The 16789-nt window shown below is 58.2% G+C and overlaps 1 protein-coding gene across 4 annotated transcripts; it reads right to left on the reverse strand.

Annotated features, from left to right (window-relative positions):
• Positions 1–249: 249 nt before the first annotated feature.
• On the reverse strand, positions 250–16789 carry FAAP100 (FA core complex associated protein 100). 4 transcript variants are annotated; one of them, XM_073310136.1, is made up of 10 exons: positions 16713–16789; positions 15481–15675; positions 13398–13516; positions 11198–12165; positions 9247–9400; positions 7453–8246; positions 5397–5533; positions 3349–3465; positions 1676–1765; positions 250–1208 (listed from the first exon to the last, which is right to left on the reverse strand). In XM_073310136.1, exons 2-10 carry the CDS (start codon positions 15643–15645, stop codon positions 1083–1085), a joined length of 2670 nt encoding a protein of 889 aa, XP_073166237.1. In that variant the 5' UTR covers positions 15646–15675; positions 16713–16789; the 3' UTR covers positions 250–1082. The 4 variants fall into 4 exon arrangements, with proteins under 4 accessions (XP_073166237.1, XP_073166236.1, XP_073166235.1 ...); XM_073310135.1 differs by lacking the exon at positions 16713–16789 and having other exon boundaries at positions 1676–1762; positions 15481–15964; XM_073310134.1 differs by lacking the exon at positions 16713–16789 and having other exon boundaries at positions 15481–15964.

Here is a 16789-nt window from a genome sequence, read left to right on the forward strand (position 1 = left end):
AGCTTTTCTCCCCTCCTGCAGCTTCCTTCGGGCGCCAGGTCCGGGGGCAAAGGCTGCTCGCGGAGAGTCAACACTCAGTGCTCGCGGCCAGCAGAGGGCACGCTGCTCAGCCCGTGTGCTGGGGAACTGTCCACTGGGCCCTGCTGCCAGCATCGCGCGGGCCAGGCGCTTCGGAGGGAGCGAGCGCAGCAGGGCGCCAAGGGGGAAGCAGGCAGCTGCGACGGAAAGGAACGGAGACTGGCACCAGCGGAGCGGCAAAGGGTCGTTTTCAATGGCACACGACAGATTTACGAACACGGGGACATGCCGGCTTGCCGCAGCACGGCAAGCAGGAGGAACCCGCCCCCACAGAGCCACGCGGCCGATCCTTTCTAGAAATGACAGCTACCCAAACCCGCCGGTAGAAAAAGGGGCCCCAGGCTGGGGGTGGGAACCCCGGTGACCCCATTACTCACATGGCACCCTGAAAGCGAGACGCTGGGTAGGGAGGCGTAGCCCTTGTGGGAGGGGAAGCAGCTGGAAAGCACCGTGCAGATCCGAGTGCCCGGCCAGGGAGCCGACTCCCGCCTCTGTGCACAGCAAAGTCACGGCCATTGGAACGAGAGAGAAGCTAAACTAACACATCTAGTACGATCCCAAACACACCACCACTCTGGCTGCTGCGCCGGGGAGCCAGCCACACACAACACAGCTCAGCGAGCTCAGCGCCAGGGGGCAGCTGGGGGCAGGTCAGCCCTGCCTCCACGCCCACCTCAGCGAGGTGCTCTGCGCGGGGTGGGCAGGTGTCCGGAGCCCTGGGAACTCCCCCACGCTGCTTAAAACACATCCACAAAACACACACAACACTCCTGATCTCAGCCTCGGGCATATAAGGCAAGAGCTCCCCCCTCATGGGGGGGACCTGCACTGCCAGCACCCCCTCCCCACCCTCCCCAAATCCTCCTCCTTGCAGAATCCTCTCCCCAGTCCTGGCTGGGTTAACGAGCACGCTTGGCTCTGCCCTCCGCTCTGGACCCAAATGAGCACTACATCGAGCCCAGCGTGGAGCTCGCCGGCCCCGGAGTCTAAGGCCGGCCCCGTGCTCACAGGAGGATGAGGCTGGGGTTGCGCAGCTGCCTGTAGACATGCAGGAGCTTTTCCGCCGTCGCACTCGCTTCGTCTCCGAGGCACAGACGGTCCCGCAGGGACTGCACGTCCTTTAGCAGCATCTGCCAGGCAGAGAGGAGAGGGGTTAGGAAGGCTGGATCTGTTGCTGCCTGCCAGGCCCTGGCCCCTCCACACAGGAGTCCTGCAGCCGTACCAGGGCCCAGCTGCAAATGTCAGGGGCAACTTTACAGACCTCATGGCATGTCCTGAAGAGAGCCCACCGGCATCCTGGCGAACACCCCCCACCCCTGCTGCCTCCTGGCTGCCGGGAGCTAAGCTCTCCACGGGACCACGCCGCTCTGGGCCTGGAAGCCTGTGCCAGTCTACTGTCTCTCAGCCTCTGGCTTTGCTGTCCAGTAGCAAGGAGCCCCGCCTGCGTGGGCACACGGCAGGGCTCCAGTCGGTGCCTGGGCTCGGAGTTTCATGCCCCGCAGTCTGGGAGACGGGCGTTCTGCCCCACTCTGCAGTTACATGCATGCACTCGCACAATGCACAGATTCCCCCCCCCCAAACATGGCACGCGGCCTACCTCGTGATTGGCTTGGATCTGGCGCAGATACTGCATGCGGAGGTCAGGGGGACCGGAGCCCTGGGCCGCCTGCTCCAGCACCAGAGTCTGCTTCAGAACAGAGAATGTGGCATTAGAGGGAGCTGCTTTTACGATGCACTCTAGGCTTCCCCTAGCCAACGCTTCCCAAGGGAGGGAGCCTCGCTAGGCCAAACACCTCGGGCATGGCTACGGCACTGAGCCGCCTAACCAATGGCTCCTGTCCTCCAGGTGGCTGGAGTTCAGCCAGCCCCCAGGTACTGCTCCTGCTCCAGCACCCGTCTTTTTGGGACTCTGCCTGCCCAGGGTTGGCCTGCTGTTCCTAGCAGCCATTCCCAGCCTCAGTGCAACAGCCTTTGAAACACTCCCCCACCCACCCAGCATAGGTCTGAAAGCACTGCAGCACTCCCACTCCCATTTCTGCTTCTTTCCTGCTTCAGCTTCTGGGCTTTCCAGGCCACAGCACTCCCCACTGACTGACACCCTTGGCTGCTGCTCCACCCACAGGGGCTGGGTATTCCTCGCTGCCTTGATGGGCATGCAGGACCTCTGGCACAGGACAGACCTCGGCACACTCTGCAGTTGCCCTGCTCTGCTCCAGCCACACCCTCGTTTCCCAGGGCTGCAATGCTCCGCACCACGCTAGGAACTGCTGATTATCTGGTGCAGCTTGTGGAAGGAAGCTGGCTCCCCTGCAGGTGCCCTGCTCCATTTAGTCATTGCCCTTAGCACAGCCCACTCTCGGTTCAGGCGGCTACAGCCTCTAGCGGCTTCTAGCCTGGCCTCCAGGGATGGGGAGCATGTGAGCCAGGGCCAGCCCAATCATGCATTCCCCGGCTACTGCCCTGCTGATTTCAAGCTGCACTGTACAGTTCTGCCACAGGGTGGTGCCAGAGAGATCCCATTTAAAGCAACTGCTCCAACCCAAACTGCATTAGGGGCCCCGCTGACCCCGGGGCTAAGGTAGCTCTGCCTTTGCCGATGCTCAGCGCCTTCCCCTGCACAGCACAAGGAGGCAGCAGCCCTAGATCTGCCGGCTGGTCCCAGCTGCAGGCAGCGCAGTTCCTTGGCTCTAAAGCCCTGGCAGGAGGAGCAGCGGCTGCACTGTGGGCAAGGAGAAGCCATGCACAGTAGCGTACGCAGCAACGCCACTGGCAAGCGGCAGGCTGGAGTCAGTTCTGGGGCCATGCTGGTGGGGAATGCGGCAGGCATCCCATCCCAGCATGCTCGGGGCCTGGGATTACCATGTAATACCCATGCCGGCTTGGGAAGGACTGCTGGCTGGTCAGTGCAGCCATTCACACTGCCCACTGGGACCAGCTGGAGCAAGCACATCCTGGGTGCAACCAGCACAGGCAAGGAGGGGGTAGGACGGGCCCAGGCGATGAGGGTCAGAAGAAGCAGCTCCAGAGAGCCGAAGGGCTGGGGGACACGGGGACCCCAAATTAGCTCAGAACCAGGCCAATGGAGTGACAGAGGCAAAGCTCATTCCCAGCTAAATGACCCCAGAAATAAAGGTGGCTCAAACAATGCCCAGGGCAGGCTGCAGTAGCCTGTCTCTCTGCAAGGGGCAGCTCCGAGCAGCGTTCCCAGCCAGGCTGGGGCAGCTGCTGCAAGCGTAAGCCCCCTCTCTGTCTGGGGGGTGGGATCTGCACCTGGATGCGCCGGATCACGGCTTGATGCACTCTGCACATATCTGCCAGAGAAGGGCTCTGGATCAGGATCTCCACGGCCTGGAGTGGGCCCGCTGGGCAGAGATTGTTCACAGCCACCTGCAAGAGAAAGGAGATCCTTACTGCAAACATTGCCAAGCCACAGGGGTTGTCTGTGCAGGGGGGTGGGTGGAGGGCAGACCCCTCGGGCACCCCCTCAGGCCCGACAGCACAGCTGTGGATGGAGGAGGGTTAGATGCGGATCCCAGCAGCCAGAGACATCTGTGCTCTAGAGGCAGCAGCATGGGGCATTCATCCCTGGCCCCTACCGCTCATCTGCACTAAAACACCTCCAGGCTCAGGACAGCAAGAGAGGGGGACAATTCCCCCAGCCAGGCTGCCCTGGCCCAGCCAACAACCTCAGAAGTAAAAGATCATTCAGTCTCCTGAACCGAGACTGCACGGGGGGCTTAGGTAAGTGCAGAGACCCATCGAACTCATGGCGTTTGGACTGGAACCGGCGTGGGACCCAGAAGCAGCAGTATCGCAGTAGGACAGCAGGCTCCAGCCTTGTTCAGTGGCAGACCGAGATGATTCGATGGCCATTCCCCGAAGGATTTAATCCGGGAGGCTTAGCCTGAGCAGAATTAATGCTGGCACTAATCACATTGGCAATATTAACGCTCTCATGCATGAGGCAACTTGAACCAGGTCATTGCCAGCACATGGCCAGCTGGGGCTCTCTCACTGGAGGGTTAACCGGCCATGGCAGGAGAGCCGGTTTGCAATTAGTTTTTTCTTTTGCACGTAGAGAAGGATTTTCGCATTAAGGGAAAAGCTGAAGCAGATCAGACTTAAACCAGCATCCAGCCACATTTCCCCTCACTTTGCAGAATTAGCAAAACACGGAGAGCCTGATGAGCAGCTACAACTCGAGCTTTGCTGCTTCTTGACACCCTGGATCCTGCAGCCAAGTCATGACGCCGAATCAGGGCCATCAGGGACAGGGATCAAGCCCAAGTTATGGCAACTCAGCAGGACCAGGAAGGAGCAGCTGGGCTGAGTGGAAGAGAAGTTCTTATTCAGACCAGTACTGGCAACAGCAGCCAGACTGGGGAAGGGAGCGCCAGGGGAAGGCACGGAGAAGCAGCCCTCTCAGAGCTGCTGGCTCCATTCACTTTCTAGCTCAGTGCCTGGCATCTGAACTCCTCAGACATGAAGGGACGTAGCCTCAGACCAGGCTGGGAGCGATAGTCAGCCCCACAGGCAGAAAGGAGGTTGTGGATTTTAAGGCATCCCACTGGGACCTGGACAGTGCCCTGCTCTGCCAGGCGTCTGTGTAAGCTTGGCCAAGGCGCCCACCTACCTGGCAGGGCTGGGCAGTGCAGGCACCACAGGGGTGAGGGCCAGATAAGGCCACGGACAGATTTGAAGGATGGCTGAACAGACACAGAGAGAGCAGGGCTGGGAACTGGTTCCTGATCTCGTTCCTTACCCAAAAAACAATCCCGTTGACAAGGAGCTGTCCCCCCTTCGGGTCTGAAAAGCGAGGAACTCAGCTGACCCCTGGCCACGCCCCACTCCCATAGGTGGCAGGGGGATGGCACAACCCTTTGAAGAACCCGGGGGGGCAAAGGAGGGGGAACCAGCCAGTTGGGCTTTCAACCATTAGCACACCAGATCCCCAAACCCAGCAATGCAGCCAGTGGCATGCGGCTTCTCACTGACCCCCCCACGAGTGCAGCCCTTGATGCCCATGGGCTTGGTCTCCCAGGGCTGGGTGCCATGACCAATGGGGGTAGCGTGGAGTGTGAGAGAGGGGGGTCAGCACTGGGGAGCTGATCCTGGGCTTTGTCAAGCCTTGGACGATGAAGGGACCTAGACCCTTCCTTCCCTCCCCACAGCAGTGGTTCCCTCCGGGTCTCCACACGCAGAGCCAGGCCCCCAGCTTGCCACTGGCTAGTCCCTTGCCACGGGACTCTGGACCAGAAGCCGGCTCTTCATGGAGTGGGTTGGGGGCTGTTTCCCTGCAGAGCTAACCCATTCCTTGCCTCTCGGACGAGCAGCTGCACCTCGCCTCCATGTGGGGCCAGGCCCCGCACTGCCGACACATCCTGGCCCCTCAGAGCCGCGGCCGCAGTGTTCTCCGCCAGCAGCCACTGCAGAGCAGCGCAGCAGAGCGGGGCTCCTGGGAGAAAGAGGAGAGAAAGCAGAGCCGGTCAGGTGGCTGCACATGCTCCCCTCCGCAGTGGCAGCTGAGGTCTCTCCAAGCACGAGCCTGGCGCCTCCCCCACACCGCTGTCACGTTAGTCACGCTAAGGGAGCCCACTCGAGAGGAACGCTGCCTCAGAGCAGGACTCCCCCGTGCACCCTGCCACGCTCCTGTGGCATGAGGGAGGGCAGCCACACACGTCACGTGAAGGGAGGGAGTCCAGGCCTCCAGGAAACAAGCCCCCAAACCGTGCTGCAGGATGTCCATAGGAGCAAAGGAGAAAGCAGGGCTGGTGCCCACCTGAGCAGTTCTCAGCAGGACAGACGGGGTAGTACCACGGAGCAGGGGCTGGGCCCTTGCAGCTGCTCCCATCTGTCAGAGGCAGATCTTTCCCATCCGTTCTCCCAGGGGAAGGGGAGCCGCAGACACAAAGGAGCTGCCACGAGGGCTGGTTGTGTGTGGCCCCAGAACGTTCGCTCCGTTATACACTTCCCCTCCCACAGCTGAGTGGCTGCCCTGTGGCTAGGGGTTCCCACTGCCCCGTGAGAGAACCGAAGGTCTCTCTTGCGCAGAACAGGGAGGGTATGTGACAGAGACAGCCAGGGGGAGGCGCCCGTGTGCCAGCCACAGGAGTATGGTGGGGTTAACGCCACCCCAGGCCGATTTTCACTTCTCTGAGATCAGTGCTCAGCTCTGGCTAACTGCGCCACCGGAGCGAATGCTCCAATCACGCTGCTGCGCTCCACGAACTGGCATGACGGACGGACCCTGCTCAGGAAGCCAGAGCGGGAAGTGCATTGGCAGAGCTGTGTAGGCAAGGTCTGCATCACACCTGGACACACACTGTCCAGTTCCTTCACCCTCACCCACGTTGAAACCCACTGTCCATCTCCTACCCACTCCGCTCGGACACAGCTCTAGGTTACTCCAACGGTGCCTTCACCCACAGCCACTTAGAGAGACTAACACAAAGGGGAGGGTGAGTCCTGGCATAGCCAACAGCCCAGCAGGAGACAGACCACCTGCTCTTCCCCATGGAGAGGGGTGGTGACCCCATGTACTGGCCAAGAAGAGATGCCACCCACTACAGCAGGTCTGGATGGGCTCCAGGAGGGGCAGCAGGAATGGAATTCCAGCCCCTGGTTTCCAGACTGGTGGGGCTAGTACATGTCCATGGGTGTCTGTCGGGACTGACCACGTTCCTAGCCCTAGCCTCACAGCTCGGAGTGGCAGACATGGACCAAGAGCGTTTACACACAGAAACCCTCCTTGGCCCAGTATGTGGCTGTGGCTCCTTCTGCCCAGAGAGGCCAGTCCCCACACAAAGTTAGCTCCGTCGAGGATGGCTCTCTCCTGCCAGATAGCACAGCAGTGGCCGTGCTGCACAAGTCCAATGCAAGGGAATGCTATGTCATAAGCTCATGATCCAGGGGGTCATGCCCAAGCAGGATCCTGGGGGATGGGGCACAAAATCCTGGTTTATGATAGTCAAGAATTAGCAAAAAGCATCTGCAGTGCCAGGCAGCTGGCCTGGGTCTGGGCTTCTCGCTGCAGACACAGCTAGGACAGAGCACGACTTGGGCAACCCTCATCTGATCTGCAAAGATGGTATTTAAACACCCAGGCAGGCCAGCCACAAAGCTCCCACAAGCCTCAACATTCGTTATCTGTGGCCAAGCAGCCCCCAAAGAGCTACACCCTGGAAACAAGACAAATCAAAGAGCGTCTGAGTGTCCGAAGTGAATGACTTCTGGAAAGCGATCACAGAGCCCAGCCCCGCAGGGGGAATGACTGCAGCAAATCCACCCCAGGACAATGCTGCCTGGACAGAAACACGCACTACGACTGGCCAGCCACTCGCTAGGGATCAATAACCACCCAAGAGAATTACCAACCTTCACAGAAGCTCTTCAATGCATTTTTCACCAGCTCCGACGACACCTTGATAGAAGCCACTGATGGGGCCAGACACTCATCTCCTAGGGCGTCCGGCGCCTTGGGAAGCAGCTGGTCACTGACTTCCGCGCTGCTGGGGTCAGACTGCACCCTGGATACTTTCAGGAAGGTCTCCACCGGGTCTGACAGGGCGGCGATGGAAGGAGGGGCTCCAGGCACTGTGCTGTCATCCAGACGAAGGCACTGCAAGATGTCGATGGTGCATTCGCTCAGGGGCAGGCAGATCCCTTCTTTGTCTGGGGAAAGGCCAGGAGAGTCATCAGGAAGCAGGTCGTCCAGTGACTCATAGGAGTCCGACGCACTGTCCAGAATCTCTCGCAGGCTGTAGAAGAGAGCACAGGAGATGGTCAGAGGCAGCTCCAACTTGGTGCCTTCGGCTGAGCAGAGCGGCAGCGTCACCTCCCTCTTGCTCCCAGGGAGGAGCTGGTCGATTGGAAAGGTGAACGTGGTGGCCGAATCAGCAGACTCTTCGTCGAAGGCACAGGAGCTCGTGAACAGCTGAACACAGAGGGTCCAGCCTTGCTCCAGGCTGCATTCACTTGAGTTCTCCAACACGCAGGAGACGGTCCAGGTATCTCGAAGCAGCAGGCGGCTCCAGCTGGCGGTAACTGTGCAAGTGACGGGCTTCCGGCCATCTTGGTTGGACAGTAACGCAGCACTCACATTCAGCACCTGGTTCAGGCTCGTCAACGCTCGGTTCTTCTGGTCCACGGCCTTTTTCAGGAAAGAAACTCTGTGGGGAGCAGGGGGAGAAGAGAGCTCACTTCCCACAGAGGTAATGGCTTTGGGACACATAGAGCTAACGAATCAGAAACCCAGCCACGTGACATGGCCAAAGGCTAGCACGCAAGGCTACATACACCCAGGGCAAGTGGCACTCACACTAAGGTGGAGAAGCCAAACTTCCATGGATCATTTCATGAGCGCTTCTAAACTCCCCCGGACACCACTGCTCTGGAACGTCAACAGCCAAGAGCACTGGGCAGGCCAAGTGCCCCGTCAGCCCTAGAACCCTCCTGGGACCTGGCCAGCCACAGCATTGCTGCTCACAAGGATTTGGTGCCCCAATCGCCCCCTTTCACATGCGACACCAGATCAACTGAGCTGACCCAGGCTAACGCAGACTGAGGCTGTGTGATCCCACTCCCAGTCGCTTGCCCAGGAAGGCTCCTGATTTCAGCCGTGGCTACAAGAGACAGCAGTACCAAAAGCTGTGGCGGCTACAAAAGCAGCTCACAACCAAGGCATGTACCTGGAGCTCTAGGAAACAAACATACACAAACCCCAAGGAGAGAGACTGGTTTAAAATACGGCACAGATGAACGTCCAGGCCTAAGGCACACATCTGCCCTGCACGGGATCCCGAAATGGTCATCCACTTTGGGATGCTTGGGAGTGACTGGCATCTTGCCCTCCCACCTTCTGTTGCAGAGGCTGTAAGCAACATGCCATTCTCAGCATATAAGAGCTCTCTGGTTTGAAGGGAAAAGGGCAGCAAACAGCACCGGCTGTAAACAAGGCTTTTATTATCCCACGGGGCTGGGGGCTTCCTCCCAGGCTGTCTCGACGGGACCGAATCACTCAGGAAAGGCAAATGTTTGAGCACTGCAGCCAACTAATAAAAGCACTTTACTGCTAACCTCTGAGCTAGGAGAATCTAGTTCACTTCCAATAAAGCCTAGGAGCTCACAAACGAACAGCCCCCTCACACCCATTAGCGCGCTGCCCTTTACCTCTCCGAGACATTGCCTATCCCAGACAGCAGTTCCTTTATCCTTTGGCCAGCTTTTTCTGGGGTCAGCCTGATGGGATGGGGGTCATCAGGACTGCATAAGTCACAGCTCATCAGTCGGCCTTTAGCAGACAGAGCCAACAGCTCCGAGTCACCTGAGAGGCATACACATGTGGAGAGAACCAGGTTAGCTGTCAGCAAACAGACTAGGACATCACACACAGCTCCTTGATGCAACTAGGGAGCAGCGGCGGACAGCCAAGGAAGCGAAGACAGACGGGTGGGATGTCAGTCATTCTGGCTGGGCCCTGCACCCAGCCCTGAGAGAGAGGAGCCATTCCCCCTGAAGTCTGCAGGGACAACTGCACAGCCCTGCCTGGGGCGCGCAGACCGTACCACCTCAACAAGCCAGCTCGGAGGGGAAGCTGTGGTGTGAGGAGGCAAACGCCTTTTGCATACAGGGCTGTGGGTGTAACTCTGCCGAGGAGTGTCCGATTAGCGTCCCTACATAACGAGGCATTCCCTTCCAGGAGCAGTTTGGGGAATGGGGAGCTACTTCTCTCATCATAATGTCATTACTGCAGGCTCACCCCCTCCCACCCATATCCAGGGCCACCCCAAAATACCAGGTGTCCTACAACAGGAATTTGGAGAGCAGTAGACACAGACTGCGAATGACTGTCGACGGGCTACAACGGGAAACCAAATACACAGAATGTTACACGGCATGCCCACAAAGAGTGCACCCCGAGCCACCACCCCCTGCAGGCGGTTCCTGCAGGTGGGATGCACTCTCTCTGCTCCTGCCCCTTCCCTCACTTGCTCTATTACCAGGGACACATGCACGGGAAGTGGCTCCATGCTGCCCACTGCTCCTTCCCTGCCCAGAGTCCCAGAATGCTCCAGCTAGCCGTGACGTCAAGAGCCGGGCGGCATGTCAGGACAACGACATCAGCTGCAGAATACGCAGCAGGAGCACACGTGCCGCGAGGATGCAAAGAGCCTGTTTCCATGCAGGAGCCCTCTGTGATCAGGAGACACGCTCAGGCTACGTGTACAACTAACTGCTGTTGGTGCGGGCTGCTCCCCGAATTCTGCAGAGGTGCGAGCAGCGCATTGCCTTGCCCCACTTGTTCATGCTTTGGACGTTTGCTTTGGCAAATGCCACCTTACCCTCTTGCCGATTCTTTAGTGCCCATGTGTTCACAAAGCCACCAGATTATGGGGCTCAGGTAAGAGCTAACAGGGCTCCCTAGCTCCTCCTCTGCCCCCATCTCTATGCACGGCAGAGAGCAGCGGGAACCAGAGCACTTTGGACTGTCCCCAGAATGCTGCTCAGGCCTGGGTCTACAAAAGCACCCGACTCTGAGAAGGCAACACACCTGCTTCCCCAGCCCTCACTGGGAAGCAACGGACGGACACAGAGCTGTCAGGCAGAAGAAGGAAAGGAGCTTACGGACTCTGAACGGCTGTGTCTGGAGCTCTTCACTGCGGAGCCCTTTGTCCAGCCAGCCACGGTGTTTGTAAATTGCCTTTTGGGAAGCTTTTCGCTTAGGTCGATTTGGACTTGCCCCCAGCGCCACTCCACGCAGGATCCTACCTCTGACACAGACACAGCAGCCCCAGGTCCTCTTTATAGAGAGCACAACCTTTCCGACCGTGACCACACTGCCTACTGCTCCAAGGTGGGAGAGACACCCACACAAGGGACACCACAAAGACAGCCACATGGGGAGTTGATCTCTGAACATACATGACATTGCCTCTCCCGTCCAATTCCTGGCTCAGCATGCTTGATGTAAACAACTTACAATAACGAGGGTGAGCCAATGGAAGCCGGACCTTTAACGAGGAATGGTGGAGAGGCAGAAACGGGAATATGCAGTTAGGACAAAGCTATTCCTGCCTATTTCAGCCCCAAGAATGACAATTTTTTTTACTGCTGGCAGTACCTTCTGAGGCCCGAGAAGACAAGGAAAGCGCCACAACGCTACAGATACTTAAACTGGCTGGAGACAGAACGGGAGGCAGGACGTATGCAGTGTTATCTATGCTCTCGGGGTCGGAAGCGTTGCTGACCCAATCCAGGTCGACCGCGGAGATGTCCGAATGTGTGCTGTAATACATCCGGCTGCCACCACCACATGCAGCGCACAGGATGGGCCCTTGCAGGTAGTACTCCCTGACCTCTGGGACCTTGGCCTCTTCTCCCCGCTCTGCCTTCATGGCCACCATCTTGCCGTAGTGCCCGACCACCACAACGCAGTCGCAACCTGAGTCTCCAAACAGCTGCTGGTCATCGGGATCGTCCAGGGCTTTGTGTTCTGTTCTCAAGGCTCCAATGAAGACAACAGGCTCTTCCAGATGGTGAAGGATCTTCACAGGCGAAGCCTGGCCTGCAACCTCACTGCAGGCATCAACGGCTTCAGACGCATTGAGGGCCTTCAGCGGCACGCTGCACAGCTGCCCATCCGGGAAGCCACAGAGAATCATGGGAGAGTCAAGCATGGCAGCGTCTATGCCAAAGAGCAGGCTGAAGAGGGGCTCCTCCAGCGTGAACCCCCCCGAGCACCACAGGCCCTCCCCGGGCCCGGCTGTGCCTGGCGCAGATGCACAGCACAAGACAGGAAGGAAGCGCGAGGTCAGTGCATCCCCGTCGTCTCCGGTTTGGTCGCAGGTGGAGAATCCCACCTGGCTGATTTGCCGGCATGGCTGGCTCTCCTGATCGGGGTCCAGAAGCACATGGAGTTTCATCCACCACTGGCCCTGAGCCTGGGACAGGGTGACAAGAACATCGGTCAGCAGATTGAAGGTGCACAGCGTGACGTCTGGGATGATGCAGGCGTCTGAGTCTACGGGGAAGACGCTGGAAGGGCAAGCGTCCTCTTTGCTATCGCCGCCATCAGTCTGCTTCATTAACCTTCAAGCAAACAGGGAAAAGCTTTCAGTCAAGCCATAGGGCAAAATCAGCGATTCCTTAGCTCGCCTCTCGCCCCCGCACTTACAGACAAGCTTACAAAAGGAGCATCCGCTTCAAGGAACTGCATTGGGTGCGGTGATCTGGAGAGAGCAGGAAGAGCCAATGCTCCGGAGGGACGTGTGGTTTGGAAAGCCTTAACCCTTTCAGTAACTTATGGGTGCATGAGGACGTGATGGAGGGCACCTGACCCTGCCATCCCACTCCTCTGCTATCCCACAACACGAGTGGCTGTTGGGTGCATGCATGCTGAAAGGATGAAGCACAGATGCCAGACACAAGGCTGTCTGCATGGGTGGTACTGGTCTAGTCACACAGCCTCAGGACTTTAACGTCTAATTACACAAACTGCGAACCAGCTAACCTATGGGGACTGGCTAACATAAGGGGAACCATGATCTTGTGCTTTGAGCTGACCCCTGGTGGAGTTAGATAGATTTTCCCTTCTCTCAACACATAGCACTGCACAGGGAACTAGGAGCAGGGCTGGGCTGCCTTTGAAGCACCAGGAACCAAGCAATGCAAGATGCAAGTCACCACTCTCAATGGACCGGGGGGTCTGACATGTGGATGAGATTTACTGTGGGGACAGTGCAAAACCAGCCTGGGAGCTGAGCCTTTTTTGTTTTTTTTAATGGATTTTTACAAACACACCTTGAAGCAAGCAGACACCCTCACACCAGAAGGGCAGCCCCATTGGGAGGGCCAACCCTCTGCCCCGTCAGCTCCCCATGGATCACGGGAAGGGGGGGGCACCCCCACCACTTATCATGAGTAAGTGAGGCAGACTAGCAGCATAGCATGGTAGAGAGCACACCGCATGGGCAGGGCATCGGGAGACACTGTGCTGCCAGGGGTTTGGTTCTTTTAGGGTGACTCAGAAAAGCAGGTGTTTCCCCTCTGAAATGTAAACACCGCTGCAGTTCCTTCAGGACCTGGGGTAACCACACAGGAGGTGGGGGCAAACAGGAGGAATGTGAAGACGGTCATATGGAAATCTTGGGGTCGGGAATGCTTGGAGACCACCAACCTTCAGGATGACCCCTAGACTCCAACCAGGTCTCGCTGCACAGCGCTGGAAGCACGTGTCATTAAACCACCTGCTACTCTCGTTAGGACTTTAACGAGCAGAGACAAACTTCATTGTCCCTGCCAGGCTGCGTCCCAACTCTCACCTGCTCTGCTGGTCCAGGGATACACAGAAAATGCCATTTCCGGCACACAGGATGTAGAGCTGCCTACGAAGGGGGAGGAGCTCCACGTGCCAAACTTGATCGGGAAACCTGTAGATGGCCTGGATAGAGGGAAAGAGAATGTCAGTTTCATGCAGCAATGAGGGAGCTGGGGGAAAGGTTGCTCCTGGTTTTTAAGCAGCTTCCCAGCTGCTCCTGCAAGAGCTCACCACAGGGACACAACCTATCAGAGTAGCACCAAACAGAAACAAAAGGCATTGGGGCCACCTAGCCAATGCCAGCTATCACAATCCCGCCTCCCCTTAAGCAGCCACACATCCAGCACCACCGCTGTAGTGTGTAAAGACAAGACCCGCGAAACATCAACGGAACAATGCCACTTACACTGATGGAGAATCTGGCCTCTCGAGTCTCCCCAGTGCCTACTCGAGAACCGTATACAAGTACGGATGGGGTGATAACCAGCCAGAGCTGCATGAGGTACCGAGTTATGCTCAGCATTCTGTACATGCACTTGGACAAGTGATGCTATGTGAGAACATACATGTGTGACTGCAGGCATGTCAAAACTAGCCATTCAACAAAAACATTTGCAACCTTCCTATGAGCAAACATCTCTCACATGAATAAAGGAAACATTAGCTAGACCATATTTTCTGCTGCTGAGGATGCACATATAGAACAAGTGCAAGTTAAAACAGCCATTTTCTGAATATATTAATTGCCAGGAGTAAAACCATTAATGGGCAATATTGCATGAGTACTTCTAAATTCAAAACAATCATTTTAAGACATGGCATGGCATTCTTCACTGCCAGTCTAAATGGTTGTGTAGTTGCTGCTCTGTGCTGTAAGCAGGTGACATTTCACCCCAGAGGTGGCTGCACTGCTCCCGTGATGGAAGCAGTTGTAGCTTGTACAGTGTTTTGGGACAAGTGGTGCTATAGAAATGGAAGATCATTATCACTGGATTGAAAGAGTGGCATTTGTACATACATACATACACACACAAACAAATTCAAAGCAAACATTCAGTGTTTTATGCTAGCTGAGGATAGAAAAAAGAAAAATTCAAAACCCAGAGATGACCTACTTCCTTGAGAAAGAAAGAAAACATGTAGGAGGCTAATCCTGGTATCTCACTGATGGCTTCCTTAGAAATGATAAAAAGAATAAATTAAAAAAGATGACATGTCTAACAGGATGCTGAGGCTGCTGCTTATCACAGCAAAGAAAAGGGAAAAATCAATGGCGCACAAAACTCAAAAACCGTCATCTTGTTGAAAAAAGGAAAAAAATCTTTCAATAATTTAATTAACCGGTTTGTCCTAGGAAACGAGGGAAAAGGTCAAAGAGCACCCTTTATTTGCCAATGAAAAGGTTATTTGAAGCCAGACTAATATTTCACTGATAGTTTGAAACCCAAACTCTGCTAAACTGGACACACATGGAGCTAGACTTGTGAAAACAGATGGAAGAGGCCAGCTTGCTAGTCATTGGTGGCAGGAACTATGTCCAAGATTTTCAAACCTGAGTGTCTAGGCTCCTAAACAAGTGGCCTAATTTCACGAGTGCTGAGAACCCAGAACCCCCAATGACTTTGACAGGCACTCTGTACTTTTGAAAATCAGTCCACTAAGGACTTTGGAGCCAGGCTTTAGGCAAGATTTGTCCTTGTCCTTGCCCTGTGCCTTGATATGAAAAAAATCCTAGAAGCTACAGAAAGTCACTGATGCTTCAGCCATGCTCCCCTAGGAGTGGAGAACATGTCTACAGAGCACTCACTGTGTGGCAAACGGGGGCATAAGTTGGCAGTGTCCCACCCTGCCCACACCGTTCAGCTGTGTGGATCCTTAGTGCGCACTGATGTACTTGTACTGTGGTTTTCCCTTCTCTCAATGTGAGCACATCACTTCTAATGTCCGACTTCAGCCCCTCTCCAGGGGCCTGTCTTGGCTGCAGAGTTACCCCGGGTGTGGGCACCTGGGCTAGCCCAGCCCGGGGGAGAATGGCTACTTTACGCCACAGCCCATCACTACAGTCCTGGCGCAGGCTGGGTGCTCACCTTCAGCACCTTCCCTTCCTGGTCATACACATAGACGAACTCGCTGCCGTTGGAGAGGTAGATCTCGTTCTCATGGCACAGCACTCGGGGCTTGCCCGCAGCCAGCCCCCCGACCGGGCAGCAGAACCCAGCCAGGTAATCCACCCTGTGGCCCACGTGCGCCATCCTCCTGCCGGATGGGCACCCGGTGCCAACCTGGGGGGAGGGAACGGAGACGGTTATCGGAAGGGCGGGAGCCTGACAGAGCCCAGCCCAGAGCCCCATGGGGGGATGGGGAGGCAAAGAGCACAGCGCTGTTCCAAGGCGTGCCGGGTTCTTTCCCGCGGGGGGGGGGGGCAATGTCCGCCCACCCCCACGCTGCGGGGGGCACCCCAACGGGTCCTCCCCCGCCAGGAGCCCCAGCTGCCAACAAGCAAAAACCCCATAAAGGAGACGCCGCCCCTGGGAACTGTTCCAGATGGGGGGAGGAGGGGAGAAAATTTGTGCGCCCGCGACCCCCCCCAACCTCCTGCCCCCCCCGGGAGGGGCCCAGCGCCCACGACCCCCACCAACCTCCTGCCCCCCCCGGGAGGGGCCCAGCGCCCGCGACCCCCCCCAACCTCCTGCCCCCCCGGGAGGGGCCCTGAGCCCGCGACCCCCCCAACCTCCTGCCCCCCCGGGAGGGGCCCAGCGCCCGCGACCCCCCCCAACCTCCTGCCCCCCCCGGGAGGGGCCCAGCGCCCACGACCCCCACCAACCTCCTGCCCCCCCCGGGAGGGGCCCAGCGCCCGCGACCCCCCCCAACCTCCTGCCCCCCCCGGGAGGGGCCCAGCGCCCGCGACCCCCCCCAACCTCCTGCCCCCCCCGGGAGGGGCCCAGCGCCCGCGACCCCCCCCAACCTCCTGCCCCCCCCGGGAGGGGCCCAGCGCCCACGACCCCCCCCAACCTCCTGCCCCCCCCGGGAGGGGCCCAGCGCCCGCGACCCCCCACAAACTCCTGCCCCCCCCGGGAGGGGCCCAGCGCCCGCGACCCCCCCAACCTCCTGCCCCCCCCGGGAGGGGCCCAGCGCCCGCGACCCCCCCAACCTCCTGCCCCCCCGGGAGGGGCCCTGAGCCCGCGACCCCCCCCAACCTCCTGCCCCCCCCGGGAGGGGCCCTGCGCCCGCGACCCCCCCCAACCTGCGCCCCAGGGCCCCCTCCCAGCCCAACCCGCGCCCCCCTCAGGCCGCCCGGGAGCTTCGGGGCCGCAGGTACCGGGGCGGGGGCGTCTCCGCTTTACGGCTCCCTCCGCGGCCGCCGCAATGGGGCGGGGGGGTGTTTGCGACAGGCCG

The sequence above is a fragment of the Lepidochelys kempii genome, chromosome 14 (assembly GCF_965140265.1).
Source record: "Lepidochelys kempii isolate rLepKem1 chromosome 14, rLepKem1.hap2, whole genome shotgun sequence".
Classification (NCBI taxonomy): domain Eukaryota; kingdom Metazoa; phylum Chordata; order Testudines; family Cheloniidae; genus Lepidochelys; species Lepidochelys kempii.